At 39.3% G+C, this 20,007-nt stretch overlaps 1 protein-coding gene across 5 annotated transcripts in view; it reads left to right on the forward strand.

Moving 5' to 3' along the window:
• Positions 1-2,951: 2,951 nt before the first annotated feature.
• LOC128692435 (pyrimidodiazepine synthase) overlaps positions 2,952-20,007 on the forward strand; it is a 106,795-nt gene continuing 89,739 nt past the window's right edge. For 2 of the 5 annotated variants that reach the window (XM_053781620.2, XM_053781619.2), the window contains exons 1-2: positions 2,952-3,039; positions 3,194-3,324. In XM_053781620.2, coding sequence (XP_053637595.2) covers positions 3,264-3,324 — 61 coding nt within the window. In that variant the 5' untranslated portion in view covers positions 2,952-3,039; positions 3,194-3,263. Of the gene's footprint in view, positions 3,040-3,193; positions 3,325-3,982; positions 4,115-20,007 lie in introns of those variants that run through there. The other 3 variants (XM_053781622.2, XM_070096509.1, XM_070096510.1) reach the window with 3 other exon arrangements.

The following is a 20,007-nucleotide window of genomic DNA, read 5'->3' on the forward strand; positions in this document are numbered from 1 at the left end:
CACGCTCACGCACGCTTGCTGGAAGTCCAATCTCCTCGCCCACAAAATCTTCTTTACCCCCTCTCTCGATGTCATTCTACTTTGATACGTTATCTCTAAATGATCAAACCACCTCAACAACTCCTCTTCAGCCCTCTGACTAATACTTTCATTAACTCCACACCTTCTCCTAATTTCCACACTCCGAATTCTCTGCATAATATGTATACAACACATTGCCCGTAGACAGGACATCTCCACCGCCTCCTCGTTGCAGCATTTACAACCCAAGCTTATATATATGTATTATATATACATATATGTATTATATATATATATATATATATATATATATATATATATATATATATATATATATATATATATATATATATATATATATTATATATATATATATATATATATATATATACATACGTATATATATATGTCGTGCCGAATAGGCAGAACTTGCGATCTTGGCTTAAATAGCAACGCTCATCTTGCCATATAGGACAAGTGAAAATTTGTGTATGCAATAATTTCGCCAAAATCATTCTGAACCTAACGAAAAAAGTATATTTCACTGTGTTTGTTTAGTATTAAATTATTGTAAACAAATCTAAAATATATTTAGTTGGGTTAGGCTAAAATAAATTGCGCTTGTTATAATAAGGTTAGGTAAGTTTTCTAAGTTCCTTTTGGTGCAAAATTAAAAAATTTTACATCAACATTAATGAAAAAAATATATCTTTAAACGTATAAGAGAAAATTTTAGAAAGGACTTAATTTTAAATGAGTTCTTGCTAATTGACCAGTTTTACATATTCGGCACGACATGTATATATATATATATATATATATATATATATATATATATATATATATATATATATATATATATATATATATATATATATATCTGTATATATATATATATATCTTAAATCTTCTGTATATTATGTAATATATTCCTATTGGTATATTTATAGGGGAAGTGGAATATTCAAATGGCTTCAGGAAGAAATCCAAATATTCTTCCTTGAAGCCTTTTTATCCACTTCTCCGAGGCTATGGGTCCCACAATTTACACCAGAGGTGGATATATATATATATATATATATATATATATATATATATGCAAAACAACCACTCTGAAAGAATAGAGAAATTCCAAGCGCTTTCGTGACTACTCACATTATCGAGGAACTATGAAAGTAAAGCATCAAAGGAAGCTATATAAGGGGTCTGGCCGGCACCTCACTATCAGATCCCACAACGGTTAAACACCTGACGCGCGCCGACTCAACTGGATAGGTCCTTTGCAAAACTCACCCACAAACTATTCTACCCAAGAAAATTTAAAAATTATTATTTGTCTGTAAATTTTAAATTTGAATTCATTATTGCCCTTAATAATTTAAACAACTAGAAAAGGCAATGAGTTATTTTCTTCAAACTCAACAGTAAAGTTCATAGAATGGGCTAAGCTATTTAATTTTCCAAGGAAATGGTGTATATCTACATTAGATTAGATCCATTTATAATTAATAGAATTTGGGAAGAATTTAATAATACACTGGACAAACAATAATTTTTAAATTTTCTTGGGTAGAATAGTTTGTTGGTGAGTTGTGCAAAGGACCTATCCAGTTGAGTCGGCGCGCGTCAGGTGTTTAACCGTTGTGGGATCTGATAGTGAGGTGCTGGCCAGACCCCTTATATAGCTTCCTTGGATGCTTCACTTTCATAGTTCCTTGATAATGTGAGTAGTCACGAAAGTGCTTGGAATTTCTCTATTCTTTCAGAGTGGTTGTTTTGCATATTCTGAAATCACCTGTTTACTGTGATCTTGTTGTATATATATATATATATATATATATATATATATATATATATATATATATATATATATATATATATATATATATATATATATATATATATATATATATATATATATATATATATATATATATATATATATATATATATATATATATATATATATATATGTATATATATATATACATATATATATATATATATATATACATATATATATGTATATATATATATATATATATATATATGTATATGGACCAATATATATATATATATATATATATATATATATATATATATATATATATATATATATATATATATATATATATATATATATATATATATATATATATATATATATATATATATATATATATATATATATATATATATATATATATATATATATATATATATATATATTGAATAGTTAAATAACTAATCTTAATATCAAATAAAAAAATATATATATTAATCACGTGATTATGATAATTGTGTACAATACCAGACAAGTTGATAAGTAAGACACATGAGCAACAGTTAACTATCTTCATTCCGAAACGATTCGCCTACACAGAAGGCTTCTTCAGTCGAATAAAAAGGAGGCAGCAGAAGCTGTATGGGTGTAAAGACGATGTAATTAGTCCATCATTCTGGTAGACAGTTTCAAGAAGTCTTCTCTGAAATAATGATGACGTCACAGATGAAACTAATTTGCCTTTGAAACATCCCGCCTAGAAGCATCTTACACCAGCATGTAGGTACAAACATCCATAATTTTAAATGCCATTTTTTAAGTTCTCCTAAAAGTTTTTTCCTAGTCTATGAAATGGGGCTTAGGCCATTTAAGGTTCAGATAGATCAGCATTCGAACATATTTAGTAAACAGCTGGCAGTGTTTTAAAAACTTTGTAATATACCATTGCTGGACCAAAGGTCTAACAAAGGTACATTACCCAATGAGAAAAAATTACTCACTATGACTTTGTCAGTGTTTCACATATTTTAAAGCAATGTGAAATTCGAGTTAAAACTGCCGGTATGTGGCAATATCATCCTCACTTTAACATAAGAAAATCATTACTCACGGTGAGTAGATGAGAGGGGTAGGTGAGAGGGGTAGGTGAGAGGGGTTGGTGAGAGGGGTTGGCGAGAGGGGTAGCCACTGCTGATTACAACGTGGAAGCGTACTCAGTGGCTGGCCCTGGTAAGGTGAGTGTACATTGCATCGTCTGCTCCAGTACTCCCATAATCACCTTTAATCTACATTTTCTATCAATGTTTTCTATTTAGTAGACATAAAGAAGTTCATTTTATCGCCTATGGATATTAACTTTGTTTTGAAAGTGTTATTTTCTCTGAACAGAATCAAACGACTGAACATTGTCAAGGTGAGGTCATCCACACGTGAGCAGCATCACTCCTCCTCACTGATCATGGCCAACAAAGTCGCTCTCTCATCACTCGTCACTATGACAACTAAACATCTCAGTTCAGGTAATTTTCTAATATATTTACCCCTCAAGGAAGGTTCCTTGATGTTGGTGAGGGGCTCTTGATTTAGGGAATTGGATCTGTGCTCCAGTTTTCGTAATTAAGCCTGAATGCCTTCCACATCCCCCCCCAGGCGCTGTATAATCCTCCGGGTTTAGCGCTTCCCCCTTGATTATAATAATAAAAATATATTTACATGTGACTCGCCTAATAAACTGAACTTGCTGAATACACCGAACTACCTTAAAAATTATACTCTTTCTTAAAACTTATTCGTTTTAAATAAATTTAAATTAACCTATTATATATATATAGCAAACTTAAGCTCAAAAAATGCACTAATTTATTGGAGGTTAGGTGAGGCTTCTCAGTTAGTTTTGAACTAAAAATGAAGATATAATATTGTTATTCAAAAAACATCTAAAACTTCATGTAAAAATTTTTTTTATCGAAAGTTTGTAGATGAAAGTTTACTAATTACGAGAGTTGGGCTTATTCGGTAAGTTCTGCTTATATACAGCCTCTCCTTACTTACCGACTCGTTTACCGATAACTCGGAGTTACGACAGGCTCTCCGACGAGTCAGTATTGTAGGCTGTACGAAAACTTGGGTCATGGAAACTGGCAGAACAGTGTCTCAGGGTCACGCATCTCAGTCTCCTACTTACAGCCGCTGAGTACACTAGCCTCTCAAGTCTCCACGACAACATATTTGAACAAATTTGTAATTGATTTTTCACCCTATATTACAAGACAGAAGTGCAGCAGCACTTGGAAGAAGAAAGTGGAAGAAGTACAAAAAAAACAGATCACAGTAAAGGGGTTAGCTGGTGTGTTCGTCTGTGTGTTTATACTGTGTCTCACGTGGTAGCTTAATTAAGAAATTATCAAAGATAAAAGTATATGTGTATTGCGAATATGAAAATTATTTTTTTTTTCTGTGGAGAATTAGATGAGGGTTCTTATATTTATTAAAGTATTGCAATGTTTTAAAATAAAATAATAAAGTATGGAGTTCTTGAAACTGTTACAGTAAATGTTCGTCCTTGTGGTTTAGCGCAACTTTTTGTGTATATTAATAACAATAAAGTATTTTTTTTTTTTTTGGGGGGGGGGAGGGGTGTCACCTGCATCGTACTGTGGTCAGGTGTATATCAGCACAATTATGTTGTCAGGTGTATATCAGCACCATTATGTTGTCAGGTGTATATCAGCACCATTATGTGGTCAGGTGTATATCAGCACCATTATGTTGTCAGGTGTATATCAGCACCATTATGTTGTCAGGTGTATATCAGCACCATTATGTTGTCAGGTGTATATCAGCACCATTATGTTGTCAGGTGTATATCAGCACCATTATGTTGTCAGGTGTATATCAGCACCATTATGTTGTCAGGTGTATATCAGCACCATTATGTTGTCAGGTGTATATCAGCACCATTATGTTGTCAGGTGTATATCAGCACCATTATGTTGTCAGGTGTATATCAGCACCATTATGTGGTCAGGTGTATATCAGCACCATTATGTGTAGGTGTATTCAGCACCATTATGTTGTCAGCACCATTATGTGTAGCACCATTATGTGGTCATCAGCACCATTATGTTGTCAGGTGTATATCAGCACCATTATGTTGTTAGGTGTATATCAGCACCATTATGTTGCCAGGTGTATATCAGCACCATTATGTTGTCAGGTGTATATCAGCACCATTATGTTGCCAGGTGTATATCAGCACCATTATGTGGTTAGGTGTATATCAGCACCATTATGTTGTCAGGTGTATATCAGCACCATTATGTTGTCAGCACCATTATGTTGCCAGGTATATCAGCACCATTATGTTGTCAGGTGTATATCAGCACCATTATGTTGTCAGGTGTATATCAGCACCATTATGTTGTCAGGTGTATATCAGCACCATTATGTTGTTAGGTGTATATCAGGTGTATATCAGCACCATTATGTTGTCAGGTGTATATCAGCACCATTATGTTGTCAGGTGTATATCAGCACCATTATGTTGTCAGGTGTATATCAGCACCATTATGTTGTCAGGTGTATATCAGCACCATTATGTTGTCAGGTGTATATCAGCACCATTATGTTGTCAGGTGTATATCAGCACCATTATGTTGTCAGGTGTATATCAGCACCATTATGTTGTCAGGTGTATATCAGCACCATTATGTTGTCAGCACCATTATGTTGTCAGGTGTATATCAGCACCATTATGTTGTCAGGTGTATATCAGCACCATTATGTTGTCAGGTGTATATCAGCACCATTATGTTGTCAGGTGTATATCAGCACCATTATGTTGTCATGTGTATATCAGCACCATTATGTGGTCAGGTGTATATCAGCACCATTATGTGGTCAGGTGTATATCAGCACCATTATGTTGTCAGGTGTATATCAGCACCATTATGTGGTCAGGTGTATATCAGCACCATTATGTTGTCAGGTGTATATCAGCACCATTATGTTGTCAGGTGTATATCAGCACCATTATGTTGTCAGGTGTATATCAGCACCATTATGTTGTCAGTTGTATATCAGCACCATTATGTTGTCAGGTGTATATCAGCACCATTATGTGGTCAGGTGTATATCAGCACCATTATGTTGTCAGGTGTATATCAGCACCATTATGTTGTCAGGTGTATATCAGCACCATTATGTTGTCAGGTGTATATCAGCACCATTATGTTGTCAGATGTATATCAGCACCATTATGTTGTCAGGTGTATATCAGCACCATTATGTTGTCAGGTGTATATCAGCACCATTATGTTGTCAGGTGTATATCAGCACCATTATGTTGTCAGGTGTATATCAGCACCATTATGTTGTCAGGTGTATATCAGCACCATTATGTTGTCAGGTGTATATCAGCACCATTATGTTGTCAGGTGTATATCAGCACCATTATGTGGTCAGGTGTATATCAGCACCATTATGTTGTCAGGTGTATATCAGCACCATTATGTGGTCAGGTGTATATCAGCACCATTATGTGGTTAGGTGTATATCAGCACCATTATGTTGTCAGGTGTATATCAGCACCATTATGTGGTCAGGTGTATATCAGCACCATTATGTTGTCAGGTGTATATCAGCACCATTATGTGGTCAGGTGTATATCAGCACCATTATGTGGTCAGGTGTATATCAGCACCATTATGTGGTCAGGTGTATATCAGCACCATTATGTTGTCAGGTGTATATCAGCACCATTATGTTGTTAGGTGTATATCAGCACCATTATGTTGTCAGGTGTATATCAGCACCATTATGTTGTCAGGTGTACATCAGCACCATTATGTTGTCAGGTGTATATCAGCACCATTATGTTGCCAGGTGTATATCAGCACCATTATGTGGTTAGGTGTATATCAGCACCATTATGTTGTCAGGTGTATATCAGCACCATTATGTTGTTAGGTGTATATCAGCACCATTATGTTGCCAGGTGTATATCAGCACCATTATGTTGTCAGGTGTATATCAGCACCATTATGTTGTCAGGTGTATATCAGCACCATTATGTTGTCAGGTGTATATCAGCACCATTATGTTGTTAGGTGTATATCAGCACCATTATGTTGCCAGGTGTATATCAGCACCATTATGTTGTCAGGTGTATATCAGCACCATTATGTTGTCAGGTGTATATCAGCACCATTATGTTGCCAGGTGTATATCAGCACCATTAGGTTGTCAGGTGTATATCAGCACCATTATGTTGTCAGGTGTATATCAGCACCATTATGTTGTCAGGTGTATATCAGCACCATTATGTTGCCAGGTGTATATCAGCACCATTAGGTTGTCAGGTGTATATCAGCACCATTATGTTGCCAGGTGTATATCAGCACCATTATGTTGTCAGGTGTATATCAGCACCATTATGTTGTCAGGTGTATATCAGCACCATTATGTTGTCAGGTGTATATCAGCACCATTATGTTGTCAGGTGTATATCAGCACCATTATGTTGTCATGTGTATATCAGCACCATTATGTGGTCAGGTGTATATCAGCACCATTATGTGGTCAGGTGTATATCAGCACCATTATGTTGTCAGGTGTATATCAGCACCATTATGTGGTCAGGTGTATATCAGCACCATTATGTTGTCAGGTGTATATCAGCACCATTATGTGGTCAGGTGTATATCAGCACCATTATGTTGTCAGGTGTATATCAGCACCATTATGTGGTCAGGTGTATATCAGCACCATTATGTGGTTAGGTGTATATCAGCACCATTATGTTGTCAGGTGTATATCAGCACCATTATGTTGTCAGGTGTGTATCAGCACCATTATGTTGTCAGGTGTATATCAGCACCATTATGTTGTCAGGTGTATATCAGCACCATTATAAACAGTGTTACTTTGTGGACTGGAACAGTCACTGATGATGTCTATTTTTATACGTATTTATATAATTTTTATTTACGTGACTATCTATGTATATTTGTATGCATTGTTTTAAATTAAATATAAAAAAAATTAAGAAATTATTCAACTCAGTGAACAAGGTATGTGGATGGTGGTAATAATAATAATAATAATAATAATAATAATAATAATAATAATAACAATAATAATAATAATAATAATAATAACAATAATAATAATAATAATAACAATAATAATAAAAATATCGTTATTAATAATTAATAAAATATAATTATTCACTCTGGGGCGCTTTAAATATCATAGTATTTCCTGTAAGTTTGATAGTTGACGTTTAAAGCACTCCACAGCGATTGTTATTATTACAAGAAATAAATCTTTATCCTTATTAATAATAATAATAGTAATAATGATAATAATAATAATAATAATAATAATAATAATTATTATTATTATTATTATTATTATTATTATTATTATTATTATTATTACCACCATCCAAATACCTTGTTCACTGAGTTGAATAATTTCTTAATTTTTTTTTAAATTTTATTTAAAACCAATACAGCGTATTATAAAACGCTTTAATAAATAAAAAATAAAAAGGAAACAGTATGGATCTCAATCGTGAAGGTTCGTACACTGACGAAATAATCCCGACACAAATTAACTGACACAAAAGGATTGCACCTATATACTCGCAAGATATTGCTGTATAACATACAGCAATAACATACAACAATAACATACAACAATAACGTACAACAATAACATACAACAATAACATACAGCAAGAACATAGCTACAAATAAACACAGTAACAGGATCATGAACTGAAATATATAAACATTCAATGACTCAGAACCTTACATATATATAAATTTTACATATAACATGACATATGACAAAGGCTCAATACAATAGAAAAGAATATATATTAGAAAATGTGTCAATCACATCCTTCGCATTAGTCAATAAACCAAAACCTAACATCATAATCTTACTAAAACATGTACATACTTATCCCTAACAATACAGCTTTACATATACGAAAATATAGATAAACATAAAAAGAAAACAGATTAGATCTCAAAACCGAAGGCTCATTACTGTTACACAATAAACCCGCTTACAAAAATATCAAGACACAAAAGGAATGCGTCTATAAACTCGCTAGATATGTGTGTATACCATACAGTTATAACTTACATCAAGAACATAGCTATGAAAACAAACCGGTATCAAGATACTGGCCTAAATTATATAAACTTTAAATGAATGAAAACCATACATATATAAAGTTTTACATAAAGCCTGACCTATGACAAAGGCTCAATACAATAGAAAGGGATATACGCACAAAAAAATGTTTCTCAAAATCACATTAATCAGATGCACTGTATGCACAAAACAAAATAATATATAAGTATATCTCAACATACAAAAACCTAGCACATAACATAAATACAAACTAAAAAACACTCCATATCGCAAAGAACATATTTCTCAAGAATTGTGTCATACAAGACTGATGCACATCCAAAAATACATAAAAAAAAAAACCTTCGAGATTACACCTACATTCATGAAATATGTTATATAGATCGTAACGAGTCCTCAAGCTCCACATCCACAAGTGGCACGATAACCACAAGGTTGATGCAATAATGCATCAATGACAACCAGGAAACCAGTCCTTACCCACATTCACAACACTCTCACGCACCCCATCCCCAGGAGGTTAGCCCGCTGTGACCCCCTGACTCCCTCTCAACCTATGAAAACCCCTTCACTCACTCATCATTCGCAGATTCACGAGAATTCCTAACGTTAGCATTCTATACCCCTCTGAGAAAACCTGATCCCACCTCCTCCCATTCAATTCTCTCTTACGACACATCGCACGATAGAACGTTATGGCAAGAACCCTCCTTCGCTCTTCACTATCCCCTCTCCCCCTCATCACCCCCGATATATATATATATATATATATATATATATATATATATATATATATATATATATATATATATATATATAATCTACCATGATACAATCTAAAGCTCTTATGACACCCTCGTCTAACCCACCCATATCTAGACTTAAATCACGCAGAACCGACACCCCACGGCCTCCCACCCTCTGTACCAACCTACCTAACCAGCACCTGACCTCCTCTAACCCTTCACAAAAATAAACTACATGGACTGCAGTCTCGTCCCCTCCACATATTCCACACCCCCCTCTCTCTACTACCCTTCTGGTTCTTAGTATCTCTTAGTATCTTGACGGAAGGGTACCATGCAGAAACCGAAACATCACCTCACGCACCCTAGGATTTAACCTCAGCTTGCTAAATCTATACCAAATGCTCTTCCACGTATACATGGGGAATAAACCCTCAACTGGGACGACGCACTTACCCACCAGCAACCTACACAAAACCCCTATTCGAATATGTCTCAGTTCTCTAACCAACAACAAGGCCTGCAATACGACTGCACTTTCCCTCAACTCCACACCTCCATACAACTTACTCAACCTATCATATACCTTATCAAACTGCCCTGCCCTCACGCCCTCACACAAAACCTCCCATTTAAGAAACACACATTTAGCCCTCCTTCTTAGGTCCATTAACCCCAACCCACCCTGATGCACAGGTAACATTACAACCTCTCTCTTTAACCAATCGCAACGTGAACCCTACAAAAATTTAAACACCGGTCTCAAGATCCCCGCAATCGCGTCCCTGTAATTGGGAACACAGCCGCGACATTCCAAACCTTGCTATACAATAAAACATTTATGACTATCGCTCGTTGCACAAGAGTTAGATGCTGGGGCCTCAAAACACCTAGACGCCCCACGATCCTTTCCAACAACCTATCCGAGTTTTCCTCACGCACCGCATCCATATCATCCCGATAGATAATACCACAAACCTTTAAAGACACTGCTCATTTTTTTACATCACATCTCTCACCCCCCCTCCACCCAAGTACCCAACCCCATGACCATGGACTTCTCACTGTTTAGCTGCATTCCCGTGGGACGTCCAAACAATTGCACATCTTCCAAAACTCTCATTGACATCCCTTCATGAGCCAGGACAGTTGTATCGTCTACGTAACCTATTAATCCTGGTCAGACCCTCCCTCACACCTCCCCACGCTCACACTGAGTACATACACTACAATCAACCATTCTATAAAAGGGGTCCTGAAAACATACAAATAATATATGTGACATGGGACACCCCTGCCTAAGTCCCCTACCCATTGCAATTTCCCTCTCCATGCACCCATTTATCTGTACCCTCATTTTGGCTCTCTTATACAATGTAGTTACCCAATCAACTATTTCTTCCCCGTACCCCTGTCTCCTAAGTATAACCTGTAATGCTCTCCTTTCCACTCTATCAGAGGCTCCCTGCCAGTCTAAAGCCAACAAAGCTGCTCCTCCACCCCCACCTTTTGACTCCAAAAAACTTCTCAGAATCCCATGTCCTTCAATCATCGACCTTCCAGGCAGCCCAAATTGTGATTTCGAAACCACCCTCCCAACAACACATTTAAACCGATTACCTAAAATTTTCACAAAAACCTTATAGTCTGCACATAGTAGCAATATGGCCCAGTACTCCTGGAGTGTGAGCTGCTCCTTGCCCTTCGGAACCAACACTACATCTGCTGTTGCCTACTTCTCCCCCAGCTCACCCTTCCCCATCATTCGATTAAATAACCTAACCATGAATCCCCCTATCAACGCCCAATGTTGTAAATAGAATTCATCCGGGAGACCATCGATACCCGGAGCTTTTTCCCTTCCTCATTCCCCTTAATTAAAGCATTCTCTATTTCCTCTACCATAACCACCCCACCTAATGCCTTCCTGTCACTGTTCCCTAAATTGCACGTTGCATGCCTACACACCTTGTCTAAAGCCACTTCACCCCCACCACTTGTCCAATGCTCTTCATACCATGTATCCGCATATGCACACATGCCCTTCGTGGTTATCTCCTGCCCTTCTCTATAAATCCTCACTGTCTCATGTACCTCTAAACTTGGGATTGCTGTCATCGCCTGCCTTTGCTTTTGATGTCTCAACACACATGCAGACAGCTTGTCACCCCAAAGCACCTCTTCTACTCCTGCCTGCACCCTTACTGCTTGAAACCTTTCATTTTGTAACACCCTCAGTCTCCCTTTTATTTCCACTATTTCGTCCATAGGAAAATTGACTCCAACAGCCCCCTGCCAATAGCAACCTCTTAACCTGTCCTCTAAATAGTTCGCAAGCCCGTATTTTAAGTTATTAATACATTTACCCTCCCTCACATAATACTTTCTAATCCTTTCTTTGGCAACAATCCCACCATTTCACGATGTCATCCACCCCCTGAGCTTCCTTACTAAGCTTTCTCCATAGAACAAAAAACCCTCCATCCCCTCCTCATCACTCAACACACTTATGTTCAATTTCCAATAACTCCTGTATATTTCCGCAAGTGCATCCTACCCTACCTCCAACACCACTGCCCTATGATCCGACATATCCGCCTCAACAGAACTGAAAGATTTTACAGCAACTCCTTGAGAAAGATACACTCTAACTAACCTCGCTGTATACCCTCTCCTAACAAATGTATGCTCCGTCTACCACACCCCCCAAACACATCACGTAATCTAATGTCCCTTAACAATTCCCTGAGAGCCACAGACATATATCCTGCCCCTTTCGGTTCCACGTCAGCCGCCCTAATAACGCAATTCCAGTCAGCACCAACTATTGCCACCTCCTGTAGTGCACGTAAGACACAATATCCTTACACAAAAATTACTTTTTTACCTGCATGTTATGCTCCGCAGGCACATACACACTTACAAAAGACTTGCCCATCCACCACCCATCGACATGCAACACCCTCTCCCCTCCCAACCCCTCATTTCTCTGCAAGACAAACGGGCTCCTCTCCCTTATTAAAATACCCACACCTTCTTTTAAATGGTGAGATGGCAGGGTTACCACTCGATAACCTGCCACCTCCAACACCCTACCCTCCTTAAAATTATGTTCCTGGAGGAACACAACATCCACCCTAGATTTATTCAGAAATGTACTAAACCATTCTCTCTGTATACTGCTACATAAACCATTAACATTTACAGTCATACACCTAAGGCCTTTTAAATTTTCCACCCCTGCCTCCTCTCATCACTCTTTTCAACTCCAGAGCTTGTATTCCTGTTTGGCACCTTCACAATACCCCCTTTCACCCCCCTTCTTCTGGTGCCTCCTGTCATGGCCACCACCACCAACACCTCTACCTTCACCCTCTGCCCCAATCTACTTCCCAGGCCTCTGCGCCGGCGTCAGGACATCATCTGAGTCTGACGTAGCAGCCCTCTTCCTCGTGACAGGCACGTCCCCCATAACTTGGTCTGGTCACGATGAACCTCTACCTCCACTGTACAATGATTCTTATGTCCCTGACAAACTGGAAGTGACAGCTCTCCAGCTACTTCTCGCTCAGGTGTAACGTCCTCCTCAGGCGGTGACAAAGTCTTCCATACCTCCTCCAATTCCTCCTCTATTTCAATACATCCTCCTGTAGTTTCTGCTCACCATTTTCCATTGGAGGAGACTCTGGGGCAGGTAACTGGTGGAGGGACTCAACCTCACCTCCAGTCCTGTATGCCTGATCCACCATCTCACTCCACAAACGACCACGCTCCCCCTTAAGTGATTGATCCGCACCTGCCACCTTTGAAGCAGGAGCAGCAACTTCCACGTCAAGCCCAGGCACACGTCTCCGCTTCTCACAAGTCGCTGCTATTTGGTCATAGTCACCACATAGGCGGAATGCACATCGTTACCCGGGATACAAAACCATGACCTGCGTCCTAAATTCCTGGAGAAAAACATAGGATGGTATGGGGTGTCGCAATGATTTAAGGTTAAAAGTACCTTCTGGCAGACCTGCATAGGCGCCTGCCACCCACATATCATGCTGAGCGAAATGAATAGTCGCAAATTTCTCGAAAACTTTCCTTATATCTGCTTCATCCGCCTCAAAGGGAATGTTGCATAACTTGATCCATGTATAATGCCTGGAAACATCGATCATTCTCACACAGCTGGTGTAACATCAAGACTTGCGTCCTGAAAACCGTTGACTAACGATTCATAAACAATCGCTGTGAGCAGTTTCACAAAAATTCTTTGAGCTCCATTTAAAGCAACACCATATATTTCTCCATCTTGAATGCGGTAAGTCTCTCTGATGATCTTAGGTAATAAAACTTGCGGTGAACTAGGCGAAATTGTCCCTCGAAGAAGCTCAATACCAACAGTAGTGATCCGGCGTCTAAGACCAACTGCCATGTTGACAACAGTAATTCTCCTGTATTGTCAGCAGAGGCGCAAACACCACCTCCTCATACCACTGCAGTCAGGCAACTGAGGAGAGTCTGTGCAGTAGATCCTCTGGGCCCGTGAGCAAAGAGGACAATGAATTTCTTAATTAAGCTGCCAGGATAGACACAGAGTGTAAACACACAGACGAACACACCAGCTAATCCCTTTACCTAATCCCTTTACAGTGAACTTCTTTTGTACTTCTTCCATTTTCCTCTTTTTTTTTCCCTACAAGTGCTACTGCACTTATAACTCTCTCTTGCACTACTGGGAGCACAATAGACGTGCAGCAGCCATTGGAAGGAGAAAAACAAGAGGAAAATGGGAAAAGTACAAAAGAAGTTCACAGTAAAGGGGTTGACACCGAGCTCTGAGGTGGGTACCTCAGCCTCACAAGTGGCTTATAGGATAGATTTTCACATGATTGATGTTGCAAGAAACTCGCCTGCATGCATGTATAAAGGACTAACTTGGTGTTGCAGCATATATCCTGATCTTCAACTTCCCTAAGCTTAGCCTTAGCCCCTTTGGACTTCCCCTCAGAAACCACGTGCAACCGGGAGCCTTAATTCCTGCAATATTCAATCGTTATTAGTGACCTGCCTGCACCTCAGAAATTCCTATATCCAAGAGGGTATGTATCCCCTAGTATAACTATGCAGACACGGACACTAGCTTTCAGACTGCCAAGAGACACTGGTACGTACTGGGCATGCACTGCCTGCTGCACACCGGGCCCACAGATCAAACTCACTCACAATTCTCCCCAGACACTGGCCAGAAATCTACGAGATAAAGTGGAGGTCTTGTCTTACTGTATGGGCCTGACGGAGGTCATCTACGGTACATCGAGGTGCCTCTACCAGATTTCCCTAGGTCTCAAATGTGAAGACACGTGGGGGGCGCCGTCTGCTGATCACGGCACGTCTTGTCCAGTTGGTGTCTGTCTTAAGAAGAACGAGCTGGTCTCTCTTCCAGACCCTCGTCTCTTCGTTCAAACTAGGGCTGCCAGTTCTCCCTAGCTAACTTATCCTAGTGTTTGCCTACATTATCAGCCTATTACTACCTATGTTAAGGTCTTAGGTCTACATTATTATTATCTACAGTTGCCTCAATGATCCTAATATTAGTGTACTACCAATAAAACTACCTACTCCTTCCCTGAAGGGTAAATCTATAAATTAAATAAGCTTACCAACAATCCACTTGGGGAGAGAAATGTGTTTGTTTGGGAGGGTTTAAGGGCCACCCAGCTCAGCCGTTCTATTACGGCCATGCCAGATCTGTCCTGTGGAACTTTAGGGACCAAATAAATTTCCACAACTACTACTGCTACTACTACTAATAATAATAATAATGATAATAGTAATACTACTACTACTAATAATAATAATAATGATAATAGTAATACTAATGCTACTAATAATAATAATTGCTCTGGGGCGCTTTATATGTCATACGTATTTCGTATGCACTCCAGAGCGATTGGTAACTAACACACACACACACACACACACACACACACAAACCTAACTTAACACATTAGCTCATAAATCCCCCACCACACACACATATTTTTATGATAAGCTGAAGCACAAACCTAACCTAACACATTAGCTCATAAATCCCCCCACCACACACACATATTTTTATGATAAGCTGAAGCAGCTAGAACATCCCAACAGGATAAAAGCAAAATGGGCTCTCAAAATGGAGGACGTAAAGGCAAGGGAACCGATGATGGCTGGTTGGAAAAGGAAGAATGGGTAGAATGGCTCAAGAACAAAATGGAACAACAATGGGAGAAAAGGTTAAACAAGCTTTGCAATAATATGTTAGAGCAAATATCTACAGAGAGCAAGAAGTGGGAATCGCGAGCTGTAGTAGCTGAGGCAAAGATACAGAGATTGGAGGAAGAAATGGATGTGCTGAAGCAGGATCTAAAGATGAGGTCCAAAAGTAGCAAGATGCCTGAAATGGGATCATCAGCAGGCAGCGAGGGGACTGAAGGAGGGGATGGATCTAAGCAGTCTTTTGCAGCAGTAATATCAGGCCATCATGGTGTCTGGGAGATGATTAGGGAAACAGCAAAGGAGATGCTTAAATCAGATCCAGAGATACAGAGGGAAAAGAAATGGGAAGAGGAGAGGGAGAGGTCAATAATTATTCATGGGATTCAGGAGGCTGAAGGCAGACCTATGATGAAAGAAAGCATTGGGAGAAAACAGAGATTAAGAAAATCATTGCAATAACAGGAGAAAGGGACATGTCTCAGGTAGAAAATTTTCACAGACTTGGGGGGTATTCAAGGGAAAGAAATCGACCAAACAGATTGACATTCAAGACAGATGTGGTAAGGAACAGGATACTACAACAGAAGCCACTGTTAAAGGACTCTCCAGATTATCAAAAAGTGTTCCTAAATCAAGACAGAACATGAAAGGAAAGGGAACAACTGAAAATGAGAGCAAGACAGAACCAGTGGAAGAAAAGAGAGACAGGACAGGCAATGACAGACAGAAAAACTCAGCCTTTGGGGGAACATCAAACACAAATGCTTACAGAAACCTCTCAACCCCTTTCACCACATATCAACCAAACACAGTAAACTGAAACTAACCTCACTCCATAGCCACCACCCCCCTAAGCACTGATTCCACAATCACAGCAGCCTCCCATAATATTGTGCCCTGCCTCCCACCCTCCCAGCCTGTACCTTCCTCTTCCATTTCCCAAAATACAGTAATGGAAAGGAAGCTAAAGGTATGGTACACCAGTGCAGATGGAATAACAAATAAGAGTGAAGAGTGGCAAGAACGCATCATTGATGCATCACCTGACATCATAGCACTAACAGAGACAAAACTTACAGGGATAACAGATGCAATTTTTCCACCTGGATATCAGATTATGAGGAAAGACAGAGAGAACAGAGAAGGGGGAGGAGTAGCATTGCTCATAAAAAAACAGTGGAGTTTTGAAGAGATGGGAGGAATGGAAAGAAGGGAACAGACGACTTCATTGTAGGAACACTTCAGACTGGTGGTCCAAAGGTGATAATAGCAGTAATGTATAACCCACCACTTAACAGCAGGAGAACAAGAGAAGAATATGATGTGCGCAATAGGGCAATGGTGGATACACTAGCTGAAGTGGCCAGGAGGGCTCATATGGGTAGAACAAAATTGCTTGTAATGGGGGATTTCAATAAAGAGATTGACTGGGAAAACCTAGAGCCACATGGGGACCAGAAACATGGAGGGCTAAGATGTTGGAGACTGTATTGGAGAACTTCATGCATCAACATGTTAGGGATACAACCACAGAGAGAGAAGAGGATGTTGCAGCAAGGCTGGATCTCATATTCACCTTGAATAGTTCAGACATAAGGGATATCACCCACGAAAGATCCCTTGGCGCTAGTGATCATGATGTCCTGAGTTTTAAATATCTTGTCGAGTTAAAAGTGGAGAATGCAGCAGCACGTGAACAAAGAGAGAAACCAAACTTCAAAAAAGGGGACTACATAGGAATGAGAAGTTTCCTGCATGAAGTGCAGTGGGGAAGAAAACTAGATGGAAAGACAGTAAATGAAATGATTAAAATAGTAACCACTAAGTGCGTGGAGGCAGAGGAAAGGTTCATACCAAAGGGCAACAGAAAAAATGGTAAGACCAGAGTGAGCCCATGGTTTAACTGGAGGTATAAAGAGGCCAAAGCCAAGTGTGCTAGAGCATGGAAAAGGTATAGAAGGCAAAGGACTCAAGAAAACAAGGAGCTGAGCAGAAGAACCAGAAACGAATATGCAGGGATAAGGAGAGAGGCCCAGAGGCAATACGAGAACGACATAGCATCAAAAGCCAAATCTGAACCAAAGTTGTTATACAGTCACATTAGGAGAAAAACAACAGTCAAGGACCAGGTAATCAGGCTGAGGAAAGAAGGAGGGGAGCTGACGAAGAGTGACCAAGAAGTATGTGATGAACTAAACAAAAGATTTAGAGAAGTATTCACAAAAGAGTCAGGAATGCTTCCAGCAAACTGTGGAGGTAGGGTGTACCAGCAGGTGCTAGACACAATACACATAACCAAGGTAGAGGTGAAGAAACTGCTAGACGAACTCGATACCTTAAAGGCAGTGGGCCCAGATAACATATCTCCATGGATACTGAGAGAGGGAGCAGAGGAACTGTGTGTGCCATTAGCAGCAATCTTCAGTAAATCTATCGAAACAGGGCAGTTGCCTGAGGCGTGGAAGACAACACATGTAGTTCTAATTTTTAAGAAAGGGGACAGACAGGCAGCATTAAACTACAGACCAGTGTCACTGACTTGTATAGTATGTAAAGTCATGGAAAAGATTATCAGGAGAAAAGTAGTGGAACACTTTGAAAAGATTGGGCTCATGTATGACAGTCAGCACGGCTTCAGAGATGGGAAATCCTGTGTCACAAATTTACTTGAGTTCTATGATAAGGTAACAGAAGTAAGATAGGAGAAAAAGGGTTAGGTAGATTGCATCTTTTTAGATTGCAAGAAGGCTTTTGACACAGTACCACACAAGAGACTGGTGCAAAAATTAGAGGAGCAGGCAGGAATAACGGGGAAAGTACTGCAATAGATCAGGGAATACCTGACAGGAAGGAAACAACGAGTGTTGGTACGTGCTGAAGTGTCGGAGTGGGCGGATGTGTCGAGTGGGGTTCCACAAGGTTCAGTCCTAGGCCCAGTGCTGTTTCTTGTATACGTGAATGACATGGTGGAAGGAATAGATTCAGAAATGTCACTGTTCGCTGATGATGTGAAACTGATGAGGAGAATACAAGTGGGCGAGGATCAGTTAAGATTACAAGGGGATCTGGACAAACTACAAGTATGGTCCGACAAATGGCTCCTGGAGTTTAACCCCAGTAAGTGTAAGGTCATGAAGATTGGGGAAGGACACAGAAGACCGCAGACGGAGTACAGGTTAGGAAACCAACAGCTGCAAACGTCAGTTAAAGAAAAGAATCTTGGGGTAAGCATTATAACGAACATGTCCCCTGAGGCACATATCAATGAAATAACTGCTGCAGCATATGGGAGATTGGCAAACTTGAGATTGGCATTTAGACATCTGAGTAAAGAGTCATTTACGACATTGTACACAGTGTACGTAAGGCCTATACTGGAATATGCAGCACCAGTATGGAACTCTCACTTAGTCAAACACGTCACGAAATTGGAGAAAGTGCAAAAATTTGCAACACGATTAGTCCCGGAACTGAAGGGTATGTCTTATGAGGAGAGGTTAAGGGAACTCAACCTGATGACACTAGAGGATAGGAGGGACAGAGGGGACATGATAACAACGTATAAAATACTAAGAGGCATTGACAAGGTGGACAAGGATCGAATGTTTCAGAGATGGGATACAGAAACAAGGGGACACAATTGGAAACTGAAAATCCAGATGAGTCATAGGGATGTTAGGAAGTATTTCTTTAATCTTAGAGTTTCCAGGAACTGGAATAATCTGGAGAGTGAAGTAGTGGAAGCAAGTTCCATAAATAGCTTTAAGAAGAGGTATGACAAATATCATAGAGCAGGGAGAGAGTGAATTAGTATCGACCAGTGAAGAGGCGGGGCCAGGAGCTATGACTCGACCCCTGCAACCACATATAGGTGAGTATATAGGTGAGTACACACACACACACAGGATGTTCTAGAGATGAGACACAGCAACAAGGGGACACAGTTGGAAGCTGAAGACACAGATGAATCACAGGGACATTAGGAAGTATTTCTTCAGCCACAGAGCAGTCAGGAAGTGGAACTGTTTGGAAAGCGAT

The sequence above is a fragment of the Cherax quadricarinatus genome, chromosome 53 (genome assembly GCF_038502225.1).
Source record: "Cherax quadricarinatus isolate ZL_2023a chromosome 53, ASM3850222v1, whole genome shotgun sequence".
In the NCBI taxonomy this organism is placed as follows: Eukaryota; Metazoa; Arthropoda; class Malacostraca; order Decapoda; family Parastacidae; genus Cherax; species Cherax quadricarinatus.